At 39.7% G+C, this 25,767-nt stretch overlaps 1 protein-coding gene across 4 annotated transcripts in view; it reads right to left on the reverse strand.

Moving 5' to 3' along the window:
• Positions 1-21,303, reverse strand: part of asic1c (acid-sensing (proton-gated) ion channel 1c) — a 93,568-nt gene extending 72,265 nt beyond the window's left edge. The window contains exon 1 of one of the 4 annotated variants that reach the window (XM_072680231.1): positions 19,861-21,303. In XM_072680231.1, the coding sequence (XP_072536332.1) occupies positions 19,861-20,424 (564 nt within the window). In that variant the 5' untranslated portion in view covers positions 20,425-21,303. The remainder of the gene's footprint in view (positions 1-19,860) is intronic. The other 3 variants (XM_072680230.1, XM_072680232.1, XM_072680233.1) reach the window with 3 other exon arrangements.
• Between the last annotated feature and the right edge of the window lie 4,464 nt (positions 21,304-25,767).

Here is a 25,767-nt window from a genome sequence, read left to right on the forward strand (position 1 = left end):
TTTGGTTTGCTCTTGATTGTTGAAGTGAGTGGTCTCACCTTGGCCAAGGAGAAAGAAAGCTGTAGATGCAGATGAGTCAGGGAAGGGATTTAAAAATATCTCAGAACAATTGGAAATAAGCTGGTCCACTGCCCGCCAAAAGACATTTGCTCAGCTGTAGGTGTTTAGTGATATTACCGCCAACTGCCCATGATGTTAAAATGAAGATCACATGTCCAGAAAAAAATAAAAATAAAAAAATAAGACATATCACTACCTATCATGACCTACTTTTTCCATGTCTATAGAATTATAGAAGTCAACAATCCAAGGCTCAAGAGCAGGTCCATCTCTGAATGACTTCAAAGAAACAAAATGAAGGTGTTTGAGTGGTCCAGTCTTGTCTAGCTGTGGAAGAACCTTGAATAGGCAGTCTTTGCTCAATAGGCCCTCCAGTGCAGTGCTGTGAGGGGCCACAGCAATGTGAAACAGGGCTCCCTAGTTATAGAAAGTGTTTTTCCCCATAAATAAATTAAATGATCATTTTAAAAACTGTGTATTGCATTTTCTGGTGTTTGCCTTGTCTGATAATACATTTTGTTAGAAGAGTTAAAATATTTATTTTTAAAACTATTATTAGTTTTATTAATTGAAATATTAAGTGTGATAAATAATAATACAGGAAATATAAAACTATGAGGGGATAAGGCTGTTTCACATCACTGCCTTGCCTCCTTGTGAAATGAGCCAGAGCATTGGAAGTGTTTTCCATGTTAGACAACAGTAAAAGGTTGCTGGTCGACCAGCTTGATCATACAGGTAAACCAGCTTGTCCATCAAACTCAGCAAACCTGTCCTGTTCAAGAGCTGAAGTGGTCAATCAGCTGAATCATCTTGCTTACCAGCATAATATGTTTATATTTGCCTGGATGACCAACTTTTTAAAAGACCAGCGTAGACCATCTGAAACGAGCTACCAGGAGAAGCTGGTCCTGAGTGGGATATTTCAGCAGGACTTTAAATCACTGAAAACTGATTTTGCCATGTTTCTTATATAATATAAAATAATGTCTCATGTTTGTTTTGTCTACACCTGCAAAGTCTGCAAAATATGTTGTTTTAAGATTGTAGTAGGCCACTGCGTTAATGGAAGACAAAACAAGTTTGTGCTTATGGTTCTAATGGCCTTTACTGCAGGGAATCATGCACAGTTATTATTCTAAGATGAAGTTGAGACTGTCTGAGCGAAGGCGAGCACTGAGCAAAAAGACAAAAACAAAGTCTCATCGGCGCAGCTGGTGGGCACCGCGCAGCCCTGAGGCAAGTCGCTACTTATTAGTTAACTAAGCCAAAAAGCACACAATAGCCATGCACATTACTTTGTTTAAAAGGACTGAGCTAAAAAAAAAAAAATATCAAAAAAGCTGTCAGATTCTCAAAATTGTTCATTTATGGTCGACAAACGCCATGTTTTTCATGTGTTCGCTAGCTGCTGTGTGCAGTATCAATTTACCAGCGATCTGAGGCTCGTGTCTCCAGCGCACCAAGAAAAATAAGGAAGCAGTGGGTTTCTGTAGCTAAAACGGGCAGAGAACCACAGGTTTGAGACACTTCCAGATAAAACAGACGAAATGCATTCAATTGTGCATTTTACAAGCTGGCAGACACAGAATCAGCTTGTGTAGCATTTTTACCCAGAAATTACAGCTTTAAAATCATGCTGATGCTCCACTTACTTTTTTATTTATTTATTTTTTTTGCTACTCTGGGCTCAGCATGCCAGAAACTGCATTATTTAACTTTGCAGAAGCAGACAGGACAATCCTCATGAGAACACATGAGTAATTTGTGCAATATCCTGTTACATTATCAAACCAGTCCACAGGCTACTTCCACTTTCAGTGACTGTTCTGTATCTCTCAGCTTGTCCAGAAATGCATACAGCTGTGTACAGCTTTTCCGATAGGAATGGCTCCAAGCTCTAATTACACTGATTTAACTTTTTAACAGTTGCCAATCTTAAAACGGTGATATCGTAACAACCACAATGCTATACGCTTGCAAAAAGATGAACCATTCAGATGAAACTGGAGTAACGTAGCCAGGAAATGACAGAAATGTCTGGTTTCAATTGCCACTGATGGGAGCAAAAACAGCAGTGTTGGAGTTTCGACGCTATGCTCAGTGTTATTAGACCATTTTACAATACTTGCGAATTCATCTGTGAGTCTCCAACACGTTATACAATTAAAGCACCATTCAGTACAATCCAAAACACTTGCCCCAGCAATAAAATCAGAGTAATGGCCTTTTCTCCCTTCTGGGCTCCAATATCCCTCTCCTTTGTGTATTCAAGCTGGACAGCGATCGTTTTAAAACCCTTAGCGGCCCGTCTATAAACTCTGCTGAGGTGAAGGTGACACAGGATGGTCACATTTTTATGATCATACATTTCAATATTTGTTCATCAAAAAAGTGGAAGGGTGGAAAGTGAGTTCAGTTAGTTTCGGCAAAATTTTAGACAGCTGATTCATCAGTCATCTTCAAATAGGAAACAGATGAGGTACTTTGACAGCCCTGGTCTTTATATAAAGATTTGTCTCAATATTAACAGAGAATTTCACTAAAAAGTGATCCCTTGTGAGGACATTATTTTGTAACCTGCGGTTTCAGAGCCATAATGAGCCTCGTGGGAAAGAGATGGCTCTCAGCAAAGACAACGAGCAGGATAACACCAGCATCTCCAGTACAGCATCCGTCACCACACCGGTACATCCGTCATGTCTGTGATCATCAAACATCAACACCACTACATCTCTGCAGGGCTGACTGAGTGCAGAAAGATTTCAAAACAAGCAGAAACATGCAGATTATTAATTATAGCTTCTTCTTTTTTTTTTTAAACAAACTCTGATAGACTTTTGAAATGACTCGAGATGATTAGTCAGATTTCAAGCATTACAAGTATTTTTAGGACACTAATGAAGCGCTTGGGCATTGGGCATAACGCATGGATCCATAGTCTCCCATAGAAAGAACTTCCATAGTTCTTTCATTTACATTTAAGGCATTTAGCAGATGCTCTTATCCAGAGTGACTTACAAAAATGCTTTACTATTTACCCAAGAAAAAGGTACCCAAGATACCTCTAAGTTTAGACTCTACTAAACACAAGTCAGTAAGGAGACCACTCTGCTATTCGCCCAAGTATTCTCTGAAGAGGAGGGTCTTCAGTCTGCATTTAAAGACAGCGAGCGACTATGCCGTTTGGACACCCAGGGGAAGTTCGTTCCACCACTTTGGTGCCAGGACAGAAAAAAACCTGGACGCTTGTCTTTCATGGATTTTGAGGGATGGCAGGTCGAGTCGAGCCGCACTTTAAGCTCAAAAGGCTCTAGGTGCGGATCGGCTTTTAACCATTGCCATCAAGCAGGTCTAGAGAGGAAGGGTCAAATTCTCTGGATGTTGTACAGGAGAAATCTGCAGGACCGAGTTACGTTTGCAACATGGCTTGAGAATGATAACTGATTATCCATGACTACACCAAGGCTTCCAGCTCCTGTAGAAGGAGTGACCAATGAGTTCTCAAAAGGTGATGGCAAGATCATTTTTAGGTCCAGCAGTTCCCGGGATGTACAGCAGCTCAGTCTTGCTGGGGTCGAGTCTGAGGTGGTGAGCCGCCATCCAAGAAGAGACGTCAGCAAGACATGCTAAGATGCGGGCAGAAACCTTTCATTCATGCTTGTTCTATGTGCACAGTTTTATGCAGCACCCTGTAGTCACTGTAGGCACTTAAAACATCCAACACGTCAGGTCAGTCATAACTCTTTATGTCCATCTCATTCATTGACGAGTTTTGCTGTGTGATTACTGGCTACAATAAGCCTTTCCCACTGTTGTCAGATGGATAAACCCCTACCTTGATGAGCTGTTTCCAGTCATCTTTTCTTCATTATTCTGACACACGTGCAGCGATCGAACGTCACTGTCGAATTTCATATACTCGGAGTGAGTGAAAAAGTGATTAGGTGTCAGAATGCTGAGCTAGCTCTAAAAGATGTCCCCACGCTAATGCCAAATTCACTCATTTGTATGCAAAGGTAACAACCGGCCGAAATCAAGCGCAAACACTATGCTTAGGCCTTTAGCCTAAGCAAACTAAGCACAGAGAGATATAAATGAAAAAGGCCACTACTGTAATATGTAAATCAAATATTCACCAGGACATCTCGCTCGCAGAGAAACAAACATTAAACATAAACAAGCAAACAGAAGAGGACACCAATGATGTAAATATTCAACAAATACCAACCCATACAGCAGCGTTTGCTAGTGGCTGGTTTACAAAGCACTGCTCGAGTTCTCACCAATGTTACAGTTACAGAAGTATTTGACATTTCATAAAGTCATTAATTAATGTGGATGATGTGTGAAAGAAAGGCACCGTTTGAATGGAGAGGGAAAGACCATTGACGTGGGAAAAAATTGCACTGCACAGCACGGCCCCGCTGAGTGCTGCAGATTAATTGGAGGAGGAGGATTACTGCTAGCTGGCAGGGTGCTCCAGGCAAGCAAAGCTCGTAAAGCTTTATTATGTCAGGATATAAGGACATGGATTTTTAACTGTACGCACACCAGGCTGCTTATCATGTCAGTTATCACCATGCACATCACTTACGTGTTTAAAGAAAAAAAAAAAAAAAAAAAAAAAAAAAAAAAAAAAACACAACAAAACCAAAAAAAAAAAACAAAAAAAAACACCAGTGTTCTTTACCAGATGTCATTTGCTGGCACCGCAAATGAACGGCAGCGATTTTGAGAATCAATATTGGCTATGACACAAGTAACACACTGCATTTGGCAAGCTTTTGTTTTTCACAGTCTCCACCCAGAAAAAAAAATCATTATAAATAACTTAAAACAATTGAACTCCTGTCTTGAGAGAAACCCAATGTTCCTGTTGGTGCACAGACCAGACACCCTGCTGTACAAGAAAATCTGTTGTCAGATATAAATGCTTGCTCTTATCCTGAGGTCTGGTGTTGCTGGTCGTTTGATGAGACATGATGCATTGTAGAGAAAAGTCTACAGTGGTGGGAAGCGCTGTATGTCTACAATGTAAATATAGCTACTTTTTATTTTATTTTACTTAATAATCAAAATATTTTGTCATGTAGACAAAATGCACCAACAGAGTCCAAACAATCTCCCATAAAAGGACTGATTACACTTTTTGAAATGAAACATGCAGTTAATCAGTGTTCTTTAAGTACTAATAGTATTCACGATACACTCAAATGCATATTGGGTAACACGATAACAATTTATCACGATATGATAAAATATTGTCATATTGCCCAGCTCAAGTCCAAGCCTCTTTTGAGCAAGCCAAAAGTGACCGTGGCAAGGAAAGACTCCCTACTAGAGGAACCAAGACTCAAAAGGAGAACCCACCCTCCAGATAGACAAATAACAGAACCAAAATCCATGGACAGAAAGAGTGAGATAATGAAGAGCTATGGCTAATGTAACAGCATGAGTCAAGAAAATGTGAGTGAGTGTAGGGCACATGCTCAGTGTTAATGTGAAAGTCCAGGCTGGTGAAACCAGTCATATGCACAGCTATGCAGTATCTAGAGCAGTGTGAATTAATCAATGAGAGGATCCAAAGCAGGACAGAACTGCAACAAGACACATGGTGGTGGAGAGCACAGGGCAGCTGTCTACATGTGTCTTTTTGAGTTGTAGTATCATGCATGTTGATGACAATACATAGAGGTAAATATAGGGAGATTTTCTGGTGCAAACTCTGGTGCAAACTCTGGTGCAAACTCTGGTGCAAACTCTGGTGCAAACTCTGGTGCAAACTCTGGTGCAAACTCTGGTGCAAACTCTGGTGCAAACTCTGGTGCAAACTCTTTGTGGAGTTGGAGCATGTACAGAGAGAGTCATTAAGAATGCCTGCCTTGTACTGGCTAAAAGCTACTCCACTGAAAATAATTTTCTGTTCTAAAATATATGCTGTTTTACAGTTCATTGGAATTCATGGTACTATAATGCAAAATAGAGTACTTAGTTCTCAGACACAGAACTGTGATGAATGCCTCACCTAAGACACAAACAAGACACCATCTCGCACAGCTTCTCTTGCTACTTCATTAAAAAGCTGAGGGCACACTAGTTTAAATAAATAAAGAAATCCATTCAAACTTAATGGGATTATTTGCATAATAGGCCAAGGTTCAATCCAACTACATCACAAGCCTACAGAAATGGCCTCTAAACATACAGTAAATGCACCGCTGAGTGTACATGACCACAAGCAATTATGCATAACAAAAAAAAAAAAAAAAAAAAAAAAAAAAAAAGTGGATGTACAGTACATTAGTCTGCTAGTTAATGAAAGACTGCTGTCAGTTCTGTACAGTTGCAAAGGGCCGATCTGTTTTCATTCCATCTGGCAGCACTTCTACAGCATTAATATGGCCATTTAGGGAGAGTTCTGTCCCAAGATACTTTCAGCATTTCATTTTAAGTGTATGGATCGCTCTGGCCTCCTTTGCTGAGCTCTACAGGGCACTGAACAGGCAGGTGAGAATAATTTAAGGCAAACTGACCTAAGAGCTGCTTTAATGGCACGGGCTCGTGTTTTATGCTGCCAGAATCAGAGCCCTTTGACTCCTACTGCTTGTCCCCACACACATACATACACACACCTGAGACACTCAAAATGTGGCTGAAGTCACTAGCCAGGGTCTCAACACAAAAAGGTTTATCTAAGAAAAAAGCACAAGAAGAAAGCACCATAATATTCCTGTTAAACTAGGTCACTCAACTACACAAAGGGAATGGGCAAAAAAATAAATAAATAAATAAATAAAAAAAATAAAAAAGCACTATATGATTAAAATGCCATTCTTAATAATAAAGTTAAAATTCAACCTCATTATCCCCTGAAAACAGGGTGAAGCATCCTCGAAATCTTTTCCCAATGAAACCTGCAGTTGGGCAGTATTGTGGAAGTGCTACTGATTCAGAAAAAGCTTGACATGATGGAACGAAACAACTCTTAGATAAGTTTGGCCTTCTTAGATGTACTTCATCCTCATGCAACCAATCGCCTTCTACTTTCAAGCAAAGGCTCTGTGTCCTAAAACCTGCCACTTTGTGGAAAACGAGATGAAAGGCGAACGTCATCGGAAAGAACACTGCTTTTAAGTAGTATGACTTTCTGAATACTGATCATAGGAGAGGGTGTGGGAAAAAGTAGGGTCAGTGCACCAGGGGAGTCTGAACAGACTTCAGGAGGGAAGGAAGATCGCTAACAGACTGTTAAAGAAGGCATAATTTTATCTCATCTGAAAGTGAAAGATTTTCTTGCCCAGTCATCAATCATGATCAAAAGCTTGTGAAGCTTTTAGAAAAATCTGGATTTCTGCGTGAACAGCTTACAAATGCGATGTGATTTCCAAATCGGACAGAAGAATAAAGACATTTTTTTAATTCAGGAAACAACCCCCACATTTTATAGATTACTAAAAGATTACTGAGCAATTGTTTGAAAGATCAGGAGGATCACTGATTGGAATATAGTAAGTAAAGCCTCACAATTTGCTTGGTTGGGTGGTGTGCCAAGACACCAAAGTAGCCCATTTCTGATTTTTTGCAAGCACTTAAGTACCACATTATTGTGGGACACCATTATAGTTTCCATTCCAACTTTCACAAATATTGTGATATTCAGAAAAGGGTGCATTTGGATCTGCATTGGATGCATTTAGTGTGATACCAGCATTTCTGAGTCACATCCCCTAGTTGCAGAGGTTCAGGAGTTCCTAGCTTTATGTCCTTTACTGGTTCTTTATACAGAGGGGCAAAAAAAGTATTTAGTCATCCACTGATTGTGCAAGTTCTCCTACTTAGAAAGATGAGAGAGGTCTGAGAAAAAAATGAGAAAGAAAATCTAGGAAATCACATTGTATTGTGATTTTTTAATGAATTTATTTGTAAATTATGGTGGAAAATAAGTATTTGGTCCCCCACAAAAAGCAAGATTTCTGGCTCTCACAGACCTGTAACAACTTCTTTAAGAAGCGCTTTTGAACTCTAAAATCTCTACAATGTGATTTCCTGGATTTTTTCCTCATTTTGTCTCTCATAGTTGAAGTGAACCTATGATGGGAATTACAGACCTCTCTTATCTTTCTAAGTAGGAGAACTTGCACAATCAGTGGCTGACTAAATACTTTTTTGCCCCACTGTGCATGCAGTATTATCTACCACACCCCTGTTCCTTACATTTATCTACTGCAGCTTCTGTACCTTGTCACTTTACATGCAAGCTAGTACACTAAATTAGCTTTATACATACACGCAAACACACAATTAGAGACATAATGAATCACAAAACTTACATTTCAGAAATCAGATTATTACAGATTATTCCACAGCTCTGAGTTAGATTTACTCGAAGATTTTTGTACTGAGCCTGTGTCTATTCAACGACTCACACTAATATAACTTTGCTCTCCTATAACTCTCTACTATTAGTGTGTATTTATACAAATATCACAGCATTCTCTCAACACAACCATCTGCTGTTCTCTCTCTATTCTCTATCTGGTGCTTAATGCTTGTCTATTTGTCACAAAGCACTGACTTGTCCTGGAGGAAGATTTTGATCTGCTCTACTGTTTGCATTTATTCATGTGTCTGGAGTGACCATTTCTTCCAGGCAATTTCGTGGACGTGTTAGTTTTGTGAGATGATGCCTAGTGGAAATCAGGTACAGTACGGGCCTACTAGCAATTGCCCTCAACTGCCTCTGGCTATAAAACATTACAAGCTATGAACAGCTTGCCTCACACTAAAGTTTTTAAATCCCCAAGTGCAAAAACGCCCAGGTGCAAAGAATTATTATTCCATTATTTCTAAACTGAAATTGTCAACATGTGTGACCTGTGGACGGATGGAGTCTTGAGTTTATAAAAAAATATAAACACAGATATAAACACAGAATACTAAAATAAAATTGTAACTGTCTGCATTCTGAATGGACTGGAACAACTGACTCTTACAAATTTTCAAGCATCTCAATCAAAATGGACAAAAAATGTAAACCAACAGAAACATGCAACACCGAGGCTCTGGTCCATATGTCTATAAGACAGTTTTTATTTATTAAAACATTTTATGAGCCATTCATAAACATGAAAGTCTTGAATGACTGTCAGAAGGCTGTGGTGCTTCACAGAACTATGGAGGACTTTAGAGATCTGAGTCAGCTGTTTTGAAAATGTGAATTCTCTTATGTTCCATTACAGATGTTTACAGTTAGTCCATTTAGGCCACTTACAGTAAGTTACCCTGAAAAACATCAATTTCGTTAATTGATTATGATATGTACAGCTGCTAATGACCACACCGAACAAAGAGCCAAACATCTTGAATTCTGAGAAAGGGAAAGCAGTCCCAAATCATCAACGTTGGAGACACACACACACACACACACACACACACACTCTTACTCTATATGACACATGCTAACTCTTTATATGACCTGTGTGTCTTAGTACCATCACCGCAAAGAGTAAGTAAATGTATCTATAATAAACAATAAAGACGTTGCATCGTTGCAACTCTCATGAACAAAGATTGATAGGTTTACTAGAGGGATAAGGAGTATAACTAAAAAAATACTGTATTCCTTAAACCGAGAAAGATTGCAGTACAGGAGTGCCGGTGTTCTCTTATGTCTAAGGCATACTAAGTATGTCGATCAATGAAGGCCAGTTTTGTAAAAAAAAATAAAAATAAAAAGAAAATTAATAAATAAAAAATATTACAGTACAGTAGGCCTGCTGATCCACTTGTCATGAGGCTTTGGTGTTTGACAGAACAGCAGAAGTGTTCAGAGGCCTGGGTCAGCTGTTTTGAATCACTGATGTTTACAGATAGTCAATCGCATCCATTTAGCCCATTTACGTGCTAATGTAGACTTTCTCTTTCCACCTCAACTCCCATGAAAAGGAAAAAAAAAAAGATAGCTTCATGCTTCCTAATGCACAGGTTCACTCACTGCATTACGTTCTTTTGAGAGGATTGTTGAGGAAAGTTTGCTAATGTGTCAGAGCTTGCTAATTCACTGCAACTTTCAGTCAATTTGACGAAACAATAACCCATCAGATGCAAAGCGCAATCCCCCAGGCAAACGAGGGGAAAATTCCATTTCCAGGCATTTGCTGTAAATCGCCCTAATTACTGTCAGAATTGATCAAGACTGGGATAATCTATAATGAGAGAGAGAGAGAGAGAGAGAGCGCGCGAGAGAGAACAAATACAATGCATGTTCTGAGTAACCGCCAACTCCGTTCCTGTTTCCAATACACCAACTACATACCATCAGCAACCCAAGATCTCCGGGTCACTGATATACACTACCGCACCAAAAGTAATGGGACGCTTCGTAAAAGAAATCAATGCTTTGGAAAACGTTGCCACCAGGTAAAGCAATGCATACAGGGTCAATTTAGAACACCCTATGCTCTTTGTGGAATATCCTGAAGAAATGCAAGTAATAAAAGAGGCACTACAGTGCAGTTAAGAGCTGGATTACCAAAAATTCACTGAAGTGCTCATCCCTGCATTAATAGAAGTGGATGATGAGATGCTTATCTTTGCATCACTTGAGAAAGAGAGGATGGCTAATTGGTGGACTTGCTGGCTAATTGGTTTTTCATGACACAACGACATAGTAATTTTGGTCTACATAAAAATGAATCCAAATACTTTTGGAAGGGCACTCTGTTGCAGTCCACAGTGCATACACACGGCATGAATTGTTTAAATCTGTTCAAATACCTGCAGGAAATCTTGAAATTCCTAATACTGATACTGATCCAGATCCAGTTATGCAAGGACTGTAGTTCTGCAGTCAGATGCCGTAGTGTTGGTAGTAAGGAGCAAGAGAAGTGCATTATAAATGTCTGGTTTTCAACACTTGTAGCACTAAGCACTCTGCTGGATCCATATGGATCCTAGACACAGAGCCAAACCCTGACAAGTCGAGGGCTCCATGAGAATGCGTAATACCCAGGGCGTGCACGAGAATGCTCAATGCACTGTAACCATTCTCGGTTCTGTGAAAACGGCGCATGTTCCCAGACTCGGATGCATGACGTGAACCGTAGCGTAGCAGCGCGTTGTCAAAGGTGATCTTTCACCAATTAGACACAAAAGAGCACCCATCAATTATATCACAGTGCAAATGTGCGCACAAGCGCATGCACACATGAAGACGCACTATAAAAGTGACTGCTTTTGTGTCATCTCAGTGACCTAGCAAGAGTTTGTCATTATGCACAACAAAAGCAATTACCCATGAATGATTTGCTTTGGCGAGGCAAAGCCTTGTTGCCAGGCAACACTCGTATAAATGAAGAAAGCTTCATCTCAAACTAAAAAAAAAAAAAAAAGTATAGGGACAGTTACTGAAGTGACAGAGGAGAAAGCTTTGAAATAAGACATCGTGATGACTCGACGGCAATTCCTGAGTTGACAAGCAAAACAAGTCGCTGAGACGTTTACTTTTGAAAGCCAGAACGGATAAGATTTGAAGCAGGATACAAATCAATAAAGGCCTGCAAAACCGACCAAATCTGCAAAAACCCACCTCTGCAAGAAGCTCTTTCAACGTGGAGGGATATGAAATGAGTGCACCTGAGCCGAGGCCAAGAAACATCAATTTCTCTCAGCGCAAACAGAAGGGCCGCAAATCAGCGAGCTCTCTAAGTAAACAGCTTCTTTATTGAAGCGTTTCACGAGACGCTGTCATAGCCTGTAATATAGAAGCCACAGCTTTCCTGCAACCAAAGTATACAAATAAGAACGCGTCTGTTGCCCCCCGGCTAGTTCAAACCCTACTTCAGGTCATATACAGGATTTCAAATCATTTCTTTCATGTACTCCATCAGGACAAGCAGTAATATCATTTTTAACCCTTTAAAGCCAACTGCATCATATTCCAGTTGTTGAGATCTCCGCAACATTGGTGTAATTTATTAAATCTGAAATAATTCAATAATATACAAATATTATTGGTGGCTGATCTGCACCCTGCATGCACCAGAACAGGGTACCATTTTCAAGGCAGTTCAGAGAAAAGGCAGTTTAACAATTGTGTTCTATATGTTACTATATGATACAAGTCATATAAGGAACGTTTCATTTTTTGAATACAAAACTGGCTAAAAAAGGCTTTAAAAACATCCCAGGATCTGCTAAACCTAAAAACGATCTTGTCATCTCCTCTGAGAACTCACTGGTCACTCCTTCTACAGAAGCTCGAAGCCTTGGTGTAGTCATGGATGATCAGTTATCGTTCTCAAGCCAACGTAACTCTGTCCTGCAGATTTCTCCTGTACAACATCCGGAGAATTCGACCCTTCCTCTCTAGAGAGGCCGCCCAGGTGCCTGGGGTTCAGTCTCTCATCACTTCAAGACTTGACTACTGCAACTCTCTTCTGGCTGGTCTCCCTCTGTGCACCATCAGGCCCCTGCAACTCATCCAGAATGCAGCAGCACGGGTCATCTTCAATGTTCCTAAATTCAGCCATGTCACTCCACTGCTGCATTCTTATCACTGGCTTCCTGTAGCTGCTGCCCGCATCAGATTCAAAACCCTGACACTGGCCTACAAAGCCAAGAAAGGACCAGCCCCTCCGTACTTGATGGCAATGGTCAAAAGCCGAGCTTCAAGTACGGCTCGGCTCGACCCGCCATCCCTCAAAATCCACGAAAGAGGATTTTGGCTTTTTTCTGTCCTGGCACCAAAGTGGTGGAACGAACTTCCCCTGGGTGTCTGAACAGTAGAGTCGCTCGCTGTCTTCAAACGCAGACTGAAGACCCACCTCTTCTGAGAATACTTGGATAAATAGTAGAGTGGTCTTCTTATTGACTTGTGTTTAGTCAGAGTCTAAACTTAGAGGTATCTTTGAATTTTTAGCCTATTCAAACTAGTTGGTTTTTCTTGGGTAAATAGCAAAGCACTTTTGTAAGCCGCTCTTGATATAAGCGTCTGCTAAATGCCTTAAATCTAAATGTAAATGTCAACAATAAGACTGTCTTTTTAATGTCAGTTGCCAGTAAACACACATCAACATTTACAAAAGGCTTATTCTAACAATGGCCTCATGATCTCATGATATCTTATTCATACTAATACAGCAAAACATATGTACCAGTTATAGCCATATTGTGCTGTGCATGGTCATTGTTGTCATGGTTCTAAATGAGGACCAGTCATCAAGCGCTTAAAACACACAATGCTTTGCAATGTGACAACTACCTAAGTATACACCACACAGTACTATAAACTTTTTTTTTTGTCTGAAAAGCATACATATACATTAAAATCCACAGCCTTGCAATTCTGCTTTTATACCAATCATTGTCTGGTCATGCACATGGTCTGATATGCCTTCCCATATCGTAATTGTAGAGTAATAGCCCTTATTTCTTACTACATACCTGCTCTTAGCTTGAAACACGACCATCTCAAAATAATGTCAGCACCCTGAACTCTCAACAAAAACACAATATTCTTTGCTTATTATAGCAAGAACACATCTTTAAAACACAGCCCTGGATACAGTATATACTTGCATACTTAAAAAAAAAAAGTATAAATCATAAGAAGTAGTACACTTAAGAATGTGTTTGATCCTCTTGGTCCAAATCAAACGGTGATACTTTGTATCCATAAGATATTTATTTGAATATATGATGTGAATGTAAAATAACTAGAACTACAGCAGATTTTACAACGCACTATTAGAGAACCTCAAAAATATTCAACGAAGTTTGAAAACCATGTCGAGAAAGTGGGGTTGGAATTCTTGTTGGAACTTTGCCTAAACAATCTCAGAAAGTCATAATTTGCACATACCAAAGAAGGTCTGCTGAGAAGAAACAATGCTTTGTCCTTTGTTTGGTCCATGTTGCATGGAAACTTCATCAAACTATTCCAGAGTTTGTTTGGAACTGCCCAGGGGGAACTCTGTCTGCCTGACTGGTGCACACTGGGGTACATATAGCAACATTTTCATGTTTCTCAAATAAACTGCTCTAACAGAAGAATTGCACAAGGGTTTTGTTTTATTTAGCCTTGCCTGAACAACTTCCTGTTGTAGGTTTGTCTTCTTTTTATGTAGTTAAATGTTTTCATTTTAATACCAAATGGCACAACAATGAAAACCTCATCATCAGTATGAATTGTGTGCAAAAAAAAAGAAAAAAAAAAAAAAAAAAAAAAAAAAAAAAAAAAAAAAAGAGTAGTATGAGAAGTATGACAAACTGAGCAAATCACAAACACACTATTTGGTACACTGCTTAAAAGTAAGATATACTTTCAAACAAAAGCAGATCAAGAACACTATTAAAGATGAAGGAACAGATCTCATTTGACGGTAATGCTACGAAGACAAAGGTCAGAATATCTTCCAAACATACAACCATTAAAACCCCAGTATAGCTTTGTGTCTTACAGATAAAGGAGAGGAAAGCTGGGAAGCAGAGGGAAGTCATACTGTACTGTAGAAGGATGGAGTATAGAGAAAGGGACGAGGCTGCTTAGGATTCAAAAGCATACCATCTTTTCCTTCAAGAACACTGTAATAAGATGTAAATAATGTATCATTATTTTTAGGTGATGATATGCCGGCCAATACCAGAGCTAGGGTGAAATCTGAAGTATAGAACAGAATCTTAAGTGCTCAAATGAAACTGCTTGGCTTAGGGGAAATTGTGCAGTGTTAATTCTTTAGGTGCAGGATTAAGAAATACTGGCCAACAGGGCTGTTTACAATAGTTCAGATGACAGCAAACTGAGCTATACCTGATTTCAGCATCTGCTAACCTAGAAAGAACCCTATGAAAAGATGCAACATGAGATCACGAGCAGGAACTCTGCAGTAACTCACAGTGGTGAAGTTCAAAGAGAAGCATTCCACTCCGTGGAAGGTGCACTGGAGAAGCATATCATTAAGGTCATGGCCTACCCGCTCATAGAATTCGGCCATGTTAAACGGCATGGGCTGGAAGTTGGCGAAGTCCGTCTTTTCTTTCAAACTGGCAAGAAACTCTGTCTCGGCTAGATGTGGTTTTGCAATCTGCTTATTCTTATTGAGCAGGGCTAGCAATCTTCCTGCATGGTAGAGATCATTCTTTGTAATCTTGGAGATGCGGAACTCGTTGAGATTGCAGAAAGTGACGGCAGGAAAGGTGAGGTTAGGTGCCGCCACATCCTCCACTTTGGTGACATGAGGATACTGGAAGTAGTACGACAGTCGGTCTTTGCATGCCAACAGCAACAGACCCAGCGATGCCAGAAACGAGACAGTCCACAGGAAGCGACGGAACGTAAGGTGCGTGTAACTGAAAATGTGCCTCATGCCATGCAACGTGGAGCTGTTGGCAAAGGCTTGCAAGTTCGAAGGCCTGATGCTCTTAGTGTTGTCCTCTGAATCTCCCTTCATGGCGGTCATCGCTCTTCTGTTCCTAATGCATAAAAATGAACTCCGCAAAAGAAAACGCAAATCAACTGTCTTCTGGAACTGGGTAAGCTATGGAAATACCACACTAAGGGTTGTGATGATAATGGTCGATAGCACAGAGTTCTTCCTCCTCCCTCACTCTGAGCCTTTAGTCAGAACCCACCCCAAAGCCGAGAGAGAGAGCTGAGAGAGCTGAGAGAGAGAGAGAGAGCTGAGAGAGAGAGAGAGAGAGAGCTGAGAGAGAGAGAGAGAGAGAGCTGAGAGAGAGAGAGAGCGAGAGAGAGAGAGCGAGCTAGCTCTTTTTCAACACACTGTCTCCAACAGAGAACCGCAGACCCCAATCTGGCTGTACAGCCACAAGTAGTTGGCTGTCAGAATTCATGCACAGAACTGCGATTCCATCATTCTGTCATGTCTCAGGACTCCCAGTTAACTGGTCTGCTCCTTCACTTAGATCTATAGCCTATATTTCAATCTCATAGCAGCACACTGGATTAACGGTCAGTATTTTTTCCCCCTCCCCAACAGTATTGATTAATTGTGCGGGACAGGCTCCAAAAATCAATGAATGATATTCATGCTAGTAGAGTGTCTAAAAACAACAACATTACTTCATTTTTTTGGTGACCACTGATGACCACTGATCCCCACAACTCTAACAATTCTGCCAAAATACTCAAGTAATACATTTGTTAGGGCCTCGGTCAGTCACAGCACCCCTGATTACGCCGATCTGAAACATGATGCAAGCTATGATCAAATGATTTTATACAATCAGTAATTAGTAAAAAGACAAGAAATCAACATCATAAGCAGACATGAAAGTCCATGAAGGTCTATTAGTCTAAGCTTGACTAATATATTGACAGCAACTGTTCTTCAAGCACTGAACGTTCAACCCATATCTTCTAATCCACTTCAATCCTGAATGGCAAGAGATTGCATTCCCCTGCAAAACACCAGAACAGTGAGTGAATAGACAAGGTTATGTCTTCAGTATCCTGACAGAATATCCTGCAGATCTAAGCTGCCCGTCAGAAATAAACATTGCACAAACTTGAGCAAGAGCATTGATGGTAATAATGAATCTTATTTTTAAGTAGTGCAGCTTTGTTTGCATTTAGAAAATGCTTCATTTTTCGAGTCATCTTACGCACCAGTGCAAACATTCGATTAAGAAATGAAGGGCCGAACATATAAATATGGTTGTACGAGCGTAACCCAGCTCTCAGTCTCCAAACTTTGACAGCTGCTCCAGGAGAGGCATCTTAAACAGAATGTGTAGCTCATCATTTGCTGATCATAATTGAAAAGATCTTTTTCCCCCTAATTCAATTTACCCAAATTAAGTCACACACACACAGGGAGGGTGACCACTCACACAAAGTAACATTGTCTATATTGTAACATTTTTGGAAAGTTAAATAACAGCTAACTGCTTATTTTTATACATGAGCTAACAAAGCACCAATACTGCAACACTGACTTCATATTGCTCTACACTGCAGCAGAGCGCCACTGGCAAAGAAATCCAGCATCTAGAGAGGTCTACATTATAGACAACAAGGCAGTCATTGAATGCAAAGAATTTTCTACTGAAAATTTGCTTCCTCTTTCCTCAATGTGATTTCTGTTTCATCCACAAGTCTTAAAATGAAAGCATCTGACCTTTACGTCTATGCCATCTTCTAATTTCCCAGGATGCTGAAGGTTTGCTAGAGACAAGTTTAACTAAAATAAAACTTTTCATGGCTTTCAGTACTTTCACTGCCCCTCAACCCAACAGAAAGGCCATTATGTATTTAAATAAACAGTAAATAGCATTCACATGCTTACTGTCAGTGAAAATTCACATTATTAACATTCTTATTTAACTATTAGTGGATAACCAGGGCTTACACAAGTAAATAATCACTTCATTTAACATGACATGGCATACATAATAGCAAAATATTTTTACATTTACTTTAGTTTTTAGAATTGAAATAATATATTACAGTACCATCACGTTTTCCCATTTTTCCAACAATACTCACTGTTCTGGTTACATTGGCAGTAGCCCTATTCTGCTCACTGGTTTCTAGTAAACAAAGTGGTTCATTAGATTTGAATAAATAAACAATGAGGTTCTGTTTACTCATTCAATTACATAACGCAGTGGATGAGATTCACTAAATCTGCAGATATTGCTGCCAGATATTTCCGATTTTAACGCATTTATTTTTTCATAAACAAGAAAGGATGCTTTTCGCTCATTTGCATGTGCTGTCAGCTGTTCAGAGCATAAAACCATTCCTCTACAACCACAAACTGAATCCTGTGCTTTTCTCAGTTACAAGCTTATGTGAACTAAATTATCAGTTCTTTAAATGTGGTAAACATGTTCGGTCACAGGCAGGTCATCAACACTTTATGCATGTACACACATTTATTAACAAATCTATTTAAGCCAGCAAGCCAAGATAGCTAATGACAGTTTGCAGCGGCTACTTTGATCATTAGTGATTATTTCTTGTTAAAGAATGAAAATTAATGGTAACAGTCAGAAGAATACTTTACATGAAGGCTAATCTGAAATAAGAAAAAAAGAAAGGCATTGTTCTGAATCTGTATTACTTTGCACAACTGTTTTGGTATTTTTTATCTCACAGTAAACCAAGTGTTTGAATACAAAACCATTGTGGTGCATTTAGCAAAAACATGGTAAATTTATTCACATTTACCAATAAAAGAGAACCATTTACCACAAAATGAAAACCATAGGAACACTGGTGAATCTTCCCAGGAGTGGTGCACATTCAGGTCTCTTTAGTCTCATTTAAGGTCAGCGTTCATAACCCCACAGTAAGAAAGGGGCCATGTAAAAGTGTGATTTATGAGAGAGCAGAGGGGCAGAGAACACTGCTAACCAAAAAGCCAAAGAAAAGCTTTTGGGGATAATGTTTTATGGGCAGATTAGCCTGAAGTGCAACCTGATATGAAATATAGCAAATACTGAATTTCACAGTAGGAACAACACAGCTAAAATGATAGTGATTATAGTGGGATGATATGGTGGTGTAATTCTGTTGTGTATCAGAGAACTCTAAAGTTGCTCCATTTGTCCATGAGTTGAAGCAGATATATAACTGTTATGCAGAAAGAAAATAATCCAAAAAAGTGAATAAATCCCTCACTGCAAACAGACATTTATGGGTCCACTGGTGTAAAAATACACTATATGGACAAAAGTATTGCCTCATTCATTGTTTGTATCCTGCCTCATTCATATCCTGCTCATTCATTGTTTCTTCTGATATAAAGGGTATTACAAATATTTGATCTGGCTTTTGTTGGAGCAATTGCCTTCACTGACCAGGGAAGGTTTTTCACTTGATTCTGAAGCATTGCTGTGAATATCTGATTGTATTCAGAGACAACAGCATTAGTGAGGTCAGTATGTTAGATAATCACCACCCCACCTCATCCCCAACTCCCCCCAAAAGTACTAGATTGGGCACCTTTCAAGAGAACACAGCTTCACTGCTCCACGGCTCAATGCTGGGGCTTTATACCTCTCTAGCTGACGTCTGGCATAAGATGTGAAATCGAAAAGGAAACAGTACCGGTCTGAATGCTTGAGTTCAGTTATCCTATCCTATGGGGGTCCATTTAAGCTAATCTGACTGATCACCCCTGAGAATAAAGAATCCTGATGGGAGTGGTCTCTCCTAGGATTACAATGCCCCCATCCACAGGAACTAAAGGGCTCACTGAATGGCAATAATGTAATGGCCATTATGCTATGGCCTTCTGTGAAATTCTCAAACACATTGACCACCTACAGGTTATTTTGGATGGGCGTGTTAGGCGGTGCCCACCATCACCATTCTCAAAACACAATCTGATAGAATGAGTGCCCACTGTAGCCGTTCTGGATGCTTGTGGCCATCAAACACCTTACTAAGACACTTTGTGCAGGCAACTAACATAAGCAAACCAGCTAATGCAGGAAATAACAGCAGATTATTTGCCTTGTTTTCATCATTTCATCATTGACGGAAATAAAAATCATTAATTTTACTGACAAAATTAACATTGCAGGAGACTCAGTGTCTCCACACACCTGATCCAGCTGAAGAACCGATTATCAAGCACTTTATGAGGTGGGTAAGTAGTGTTGGTTGACTTAAGAAATACTGGCAGTAGTAGTGACACACGGCAACAGACTTACTACAGTAAGGTTTGGGTGATGGCAGAAGAAGCAGTACCTGATAGCAGCATCTAATAACGAGGAGGAAAATCACAGAAAGATACAAACAACATGAGCAGGCACTTCGAGGTAACTCACAGTGGTGAAGTTGAGAGGGAGGCAGTCTTCCCCTCGGAAGGTGCACTGGAGAAGCATTTCATTGATGTCATGGCCTGTGCGGTTGTAGAAATCAGTCATGTTAAACTGCTTGGGCTTGAAGTTGACGAAGTTGGCCTTTTCCTTCAAAGCAGCAAGGACCTCTGGCTCTGCTAGATGTGGGTTCGCAATCTGGTAATTCTCATTGAGCAGGGCTAGCAGTTCCCCAACATGGTAAAGATCGTTCTTTGTGATCTTGGAGAAGCGGAACTCGTTGAGATTGCAGAACGTAACAGCAGGAAAAGTGAGGTTAGGTGCTGCCACCTCATCCAGTTTGGTGACGTGAGGAAACTCAAGGTAGTATGACACTCGGTCCATGCACACCAGGAGTAGCAGACCCAAAGAGCCCAGAAACGAGAGAGTCCACAAAAAGCGGCGGAACGTCATGTGTCCGTAGGCGAAAATGTGGCTCATGCCATGCAACGTGGAGGAGTTGGCGAAGGCTTGCAAGTTCGAAGGCCTGATGCTCTCAATGCTGTCCTCTGAATCTCCCTTCATGGCTGTCATTGCGGTTCTGTTCCCAATAAGAACTTGCTGTGTACTCTCAACAGCAAAGGAAAATGCAATCAGATGCCCTCCTGAACAGTGCAAGCTATGGCAAAAACGGTTGTGATAATAGTGGTTGCTAGCACCAATCTCTTGAAGTCTATATTAGAAATTGATGTTTGTAGGTGCTTCACATAATCCAGAGTACCCCTTTTATCACAGGCTCCTCTTCTGTTTTCTGCAGATATCATCTGTGCGTTCAGGCAGAACCAAACACCATGAAAGCCCCTGAAACCTTCAATCAAACGAGAAAAGGCGCACCATCCACAGTTTCAACGCAGTGCTCTCAGGCACAATGAAAAGTACAGTCAGAGAACAAAAACCAAAGGAAAAACGAGGAAACAAGATGGAACTGCAAAAGAGGAGAGGAGCTTCAGCAGCCAACAAGCCCCTGTCTCATCCATCCAGAAGGACTGGCTCTTACATCGCTCCGACAATGGTATGCAGTGGATTTATGAATGGGAAGATTAAAAAATTGTGGCTGTATGTTGCTCTCAGCTGCCACCTTCCTCCCTCTTCCTTGGCTCTCCCCCCCAAAGCCTCTCGTCAAACGAAAACGAAGGGTCATAGACCTCCCTGTAGCCCACCTCTTGTTTGACAACTGGGGGCTTGAATACCTTCTCGTATCTCCGGGATCCACAATGAACAACGAGGGCTTCCTCCTGATGCTGTGAAAAGCCACGTTAGTCTCGCCCAACCAGCAAGTGTTTTTCTTCCAGATCGGTGTCTGTAGATTTATACGCTGCTGCTGCCGCCTGAATCCTTTCCCTCTCTTTCGCAAGCTGTGAGCTTGCTGCCTGTTCCCCCTCCCTCACTCCGGCTCTTTAGTAGTCAGAATCCATCCCACTGCTGAGCGCCTGCTTCACCAGAGAGAGAGAGAGAGAGAGAGAGAGAGAGAGAGAGAGAGAGAGAGAGAGAGAGAGCGAGCGACAGAAAGAGAGCGAGAGAGGCAGTGTGACAGAGAGGGAGAGTGTGGGGGGAGGGCAGAGGGGGCTCTCACTCAATATACTGTCTTCAGATTTCACAACAGAAATTCACAGCCCCAATCTACAATCTGGCTGTACAGCCACAGGTACTTGGATGTCAGCATTCATGCACAGTGTTGTGATTTCATCCTCGTCACATCTCAGGAGGCGCATTTAGCTGGATTTGCTTCTTCCCACAGATCCACTGCCTATCTACTGCCTACCACCCCCCACCCCCCCCATCTCCTGAAAGCACACTGGATTAATGATCAGTCTTTCTCCCCCAATAGCACTGATTATTTGTTAGGGCTCCAATAATCAATTAGTGACATTCAACCCACAAAAGTGGCTTGAAAACAATATCATTTTATTTTTACTAAACACTCGTGAAGTGGCTATGGTTTCCATGGCTTCATGTGTACAGACTAAGGAAGTCATGATCATAGAGATTGGTCAACTGAAATATATAGCGGGCTCAATGGTATAACAGGAAATGTTTGTCAGTACACGTCTTTATATAAAGCTTCCATTTCAGTCCTAAATATCACAAGATGGCAAATTACCATAACAATGACTGAATAGCTCTTTTTTTCTTTTTGTCAAAATCCTAGGGGGAAAAAAAGCTCTGCTGGGCAAAAACAAGTTAGATCTATGTTAACTCATCATTTATATTTTCCTATTGGAAATAAACATTACACAAATGGGACTGATGGCAGGTACATCAACACTAGATGTTGAATCTTGGTTTGCAAAATTGAAAGGATAAAATATATATATACACATCTCAAATTGTGACTTAAAAGGTAAAACTGTTTTTAACTCAAGTGATTTTGAGCATTCCATTGGTCCGTTCATCCAGAATTATTTACACAATGTAAAGAGCACCTACAAATGATGTTGTAATACAAGTGAAATGATGGGTTCAAACGATAGAGAACATAGCCATATGGAGCTCCAATTTTAACCTCTCTGTGGAGATGGCAACCTCAAGTAATTCGAGCCAACCTTGTTGTCCATTTATGTTAAGTTGTAGGGTTTTTTTTACCTATGGGTATATAGGGTTGCAAAATTCTAATTCCCATTAATTTCCCATTAATTTCCATACTGTTTATTCCCATGGTAAATTTCCAAAGTTGGGAAATTTACCATAGGAATAAACAGTATGGAAATTAATGGGGAAAAAATGGGAATATTCGAAGCTGAAGGTGAGAAACTTATTTAGCATATGGTTGGCTAAAAACATACTGAAGCATAATCGTGGCTAAAATAATTAGATATGATACCAAAACAGTTAAATAGCAAAGCTGCTCCTCAGTTTCACACTGAAGGGCTATTAAGACCACACCCCCTGCTGCACTGCTCATTCCTCCATCACATGTACAACATATTGCCATATGATTTCTAGAATGCAGATACTCACCACTGCTGAAAGAACACATTTGGACCAAGGGTCTACCTAAAGTCTACCTAAGGTAATATTTTGATGAGGTTCATATTTTTTATTGGCAGTAATAGCACTGAAACATTTAAGCAAATATTAAATCAAGGTGTAATCTCACAGTTGCTCGCTATTTATTTAATGAGCAATTTTATTTCAGACTAGTTTACCAAGGCTAGCAAGGCTACCTTAGTAAGGCTATCTACCTATATTTTTTGCCTCAATGAGTTTCTGTAACCAAGAATTAATACTTTATTATTTATTTAATGTTCTGAAGACCATTAGAATGCTCTTTTGATTGTTCAATGAAAGAATCAAGCATTTGTAAAGTTCTCCTTGCAACTAATTGTCAATTATATTATTATTATATTATTATTGTTACCTATTATATGTTACCTTCATGTTTGCGATTTTCAAAAAACAGCACATAGATGATAGTCTATGTTATAGTTCCTTTAAATTATCCAATGCTTCCCATTAATTCCAATAAATTCCCAAAGTTTCCATGGAAGTAATGTTTCCAAAGTTCCTGAGCTAAAGTTACAATGGAAAGTTACCAGTAATATACAGAAAATTTATCAGAATTTTTCATCCCTTAGCAACCCTGTGTGTACATAGGAAGCCCGGCCCACTGACTGTCACTGTGACTGGCAAAGGTTATTTGCGTAAAAAAATTGATGTAATCCATAAACTCTACAGACCTAAAAATCTACACGTAATGTTTAAACAACTTCAAACACGGATACCAAAAGAACACTATTAAGAGTTAACATATATGTATATCCTAATCAAACTAACTAACCTGTCTTGTAGGCAACACGTGGCTTCACAACATAATTTGGAAATATAATTCACCTCCCTGTGTCATATGTGTTACATATCACTGCTGGCAGTTAATTCACTTCAGTTTCTCTCAGAGCAGCTCAGTATACCATTACTGTCTTATACTGAACCCAGAAAGTGACCACAGAAACAGTAGAAGACACATGGCTTGAAATAACACCCAGAGAAGCAGCCCATCTAATATCTTCAGGACAAACAGACCAATGTTAATTGAGTCTGTTACCTCAGCTAAAGTTACTTTTTTTTTGTCCTGACCCTTTTAGCTGGAACACAGTGAGCCTGGAAAGGTACCAAACAGAAACTGCCCAAACTAGCCTTAACTAGGGCTTTCACTATGAGGCATTCTATGTACTCTATGCGGTGCTATGTCTGACATGTAAAACAAATGAAGTGCTTAAACCACAGGTTAGTACGGCTGATGCTGTGGTAGCACTTCAAGAGGTAGAAAAAGACAGACCTAGACAAAGATCTTCAGGTGTAAATATACCCCTGAGGTAATACAGTAGTATTCAGAGTGCAGCCTATTTAGAGTAGGCTGACCTGCTATGAAACTATGAAGCTTAAAAAGAGCAAACGTTACAGCTGCTACAAGTCTGCCTACAATTAATGTGCTACATCTATACAATTATTAATATTCAAACAAAAAACAAATGGTGATTAGGATGATTTTTGTAGAATTGGGCAAAATGGCTGTTCCTCTCATATATATATATATATATATATATATACACGATTATATATATATATATATATATATATATATATATATATATATATATATATATATATATATATATATATATATATATATATACGATTATATATATATATATAAAATTAGATGAAGAGCAGCAGATGTTGAGTAAAATCACTGTTCAGGACAGGAGAGTACTCTCTTTTGTACTCTACCTACATTTATTTCTTTATTTATTAACATACAGTTCAATTTACTACTAAAGCTACTATTGTCTACTGTACATTTCCCTTCCTATACAATACTGCAGATACCCCACATACTGTACCTGCCAGGAGATGCAGAGTAGCTGAGCATCCCGCTCATGGAAAACTGAATTCATCTTTGCTTGAAATTTTGAAATTTGAAGTAGCATGTTATCATGGTTATGTTATTAAGTTTCAAGACATGCTGTTTGCTTCTTGCTAGAAAATCTCAGAGCTTCTTAGACCAGCCTTAAAGCTCAAAGTAGTCTTACAGCTGTCTTAAAAGGTGGCGTAACAGAAACAGCCTGTTTATTTCTAAGAGATAAAAGTTTGTGATGGTAAAAGAACTAGGACCATTTTTGATCAGTGATGACCAACATTAGAATCCAAAAATCCCAAGTAAAATAACCAGAAACAGGTCATTAATTTACAATAAGTACTAATACTACTAATAAAGAATAACCACAAAAAAAAAACCTGTATCCATGTCATCAAAAGCACTGAACCTGGCCCAGGTTCATAAACTCAAACACAAACTGTACCAGGGTGGAACAAGCACATAGAGGCCAGTGCTGAGCTGATACCCAGCATTAATAAATCATAAAAGAAGGCAGTGCAGCAATGCAACACATTGTGTTATGCTTTCATATGAATTTAAAAAATGACTCTTCCAATATGTTTTGCAATAACTACATACAGTAACCACTTGCAATACAATAAGCCCTTTATTTATGCAATCATCTAATCAGCCACTCTTGCAGCAGTGCAGTGCATAGCATCATGCAAATACAGGCCAGCACCTTTAGGCAATGTTCACATTAACCATCAGCGTGGGAAAAAAAAAAAAAAAAAAATGCAATCATAGTCATTTTGAGCCCGGCACGATCATTAGTACCAGGCAGGCTGGTACTATGAGTATTTCTACAACTGCAGATCTTCTCCTCAGAGTGTTTTCTTGACACACTGTAGTCAAACTATCACAAATTTATCACTGTTTGAAAGTCATGGCCTTTTTGAGCATTGTTGCTGATCATGTGTCACACAGCAAAACGTACCTCCAACTGGTTTCATGAATAGGACAGCGAAATCAGCATTATTCAAAGGCCTGCCAGTCAACAA

Source organism: Salminus brasiliensis, chromosome 5 (assembly GCF_030463535.1).
Source record: "Salminus brasiliensis chromosome 5, fSalBra1.hap2, whole genome shotgun sequence".
NCBI lineage: Eukaryota > Metazoa > Chordata > Actinopteri > Characiformes > Bryconidae > Salminus > Salminus brasiliensis.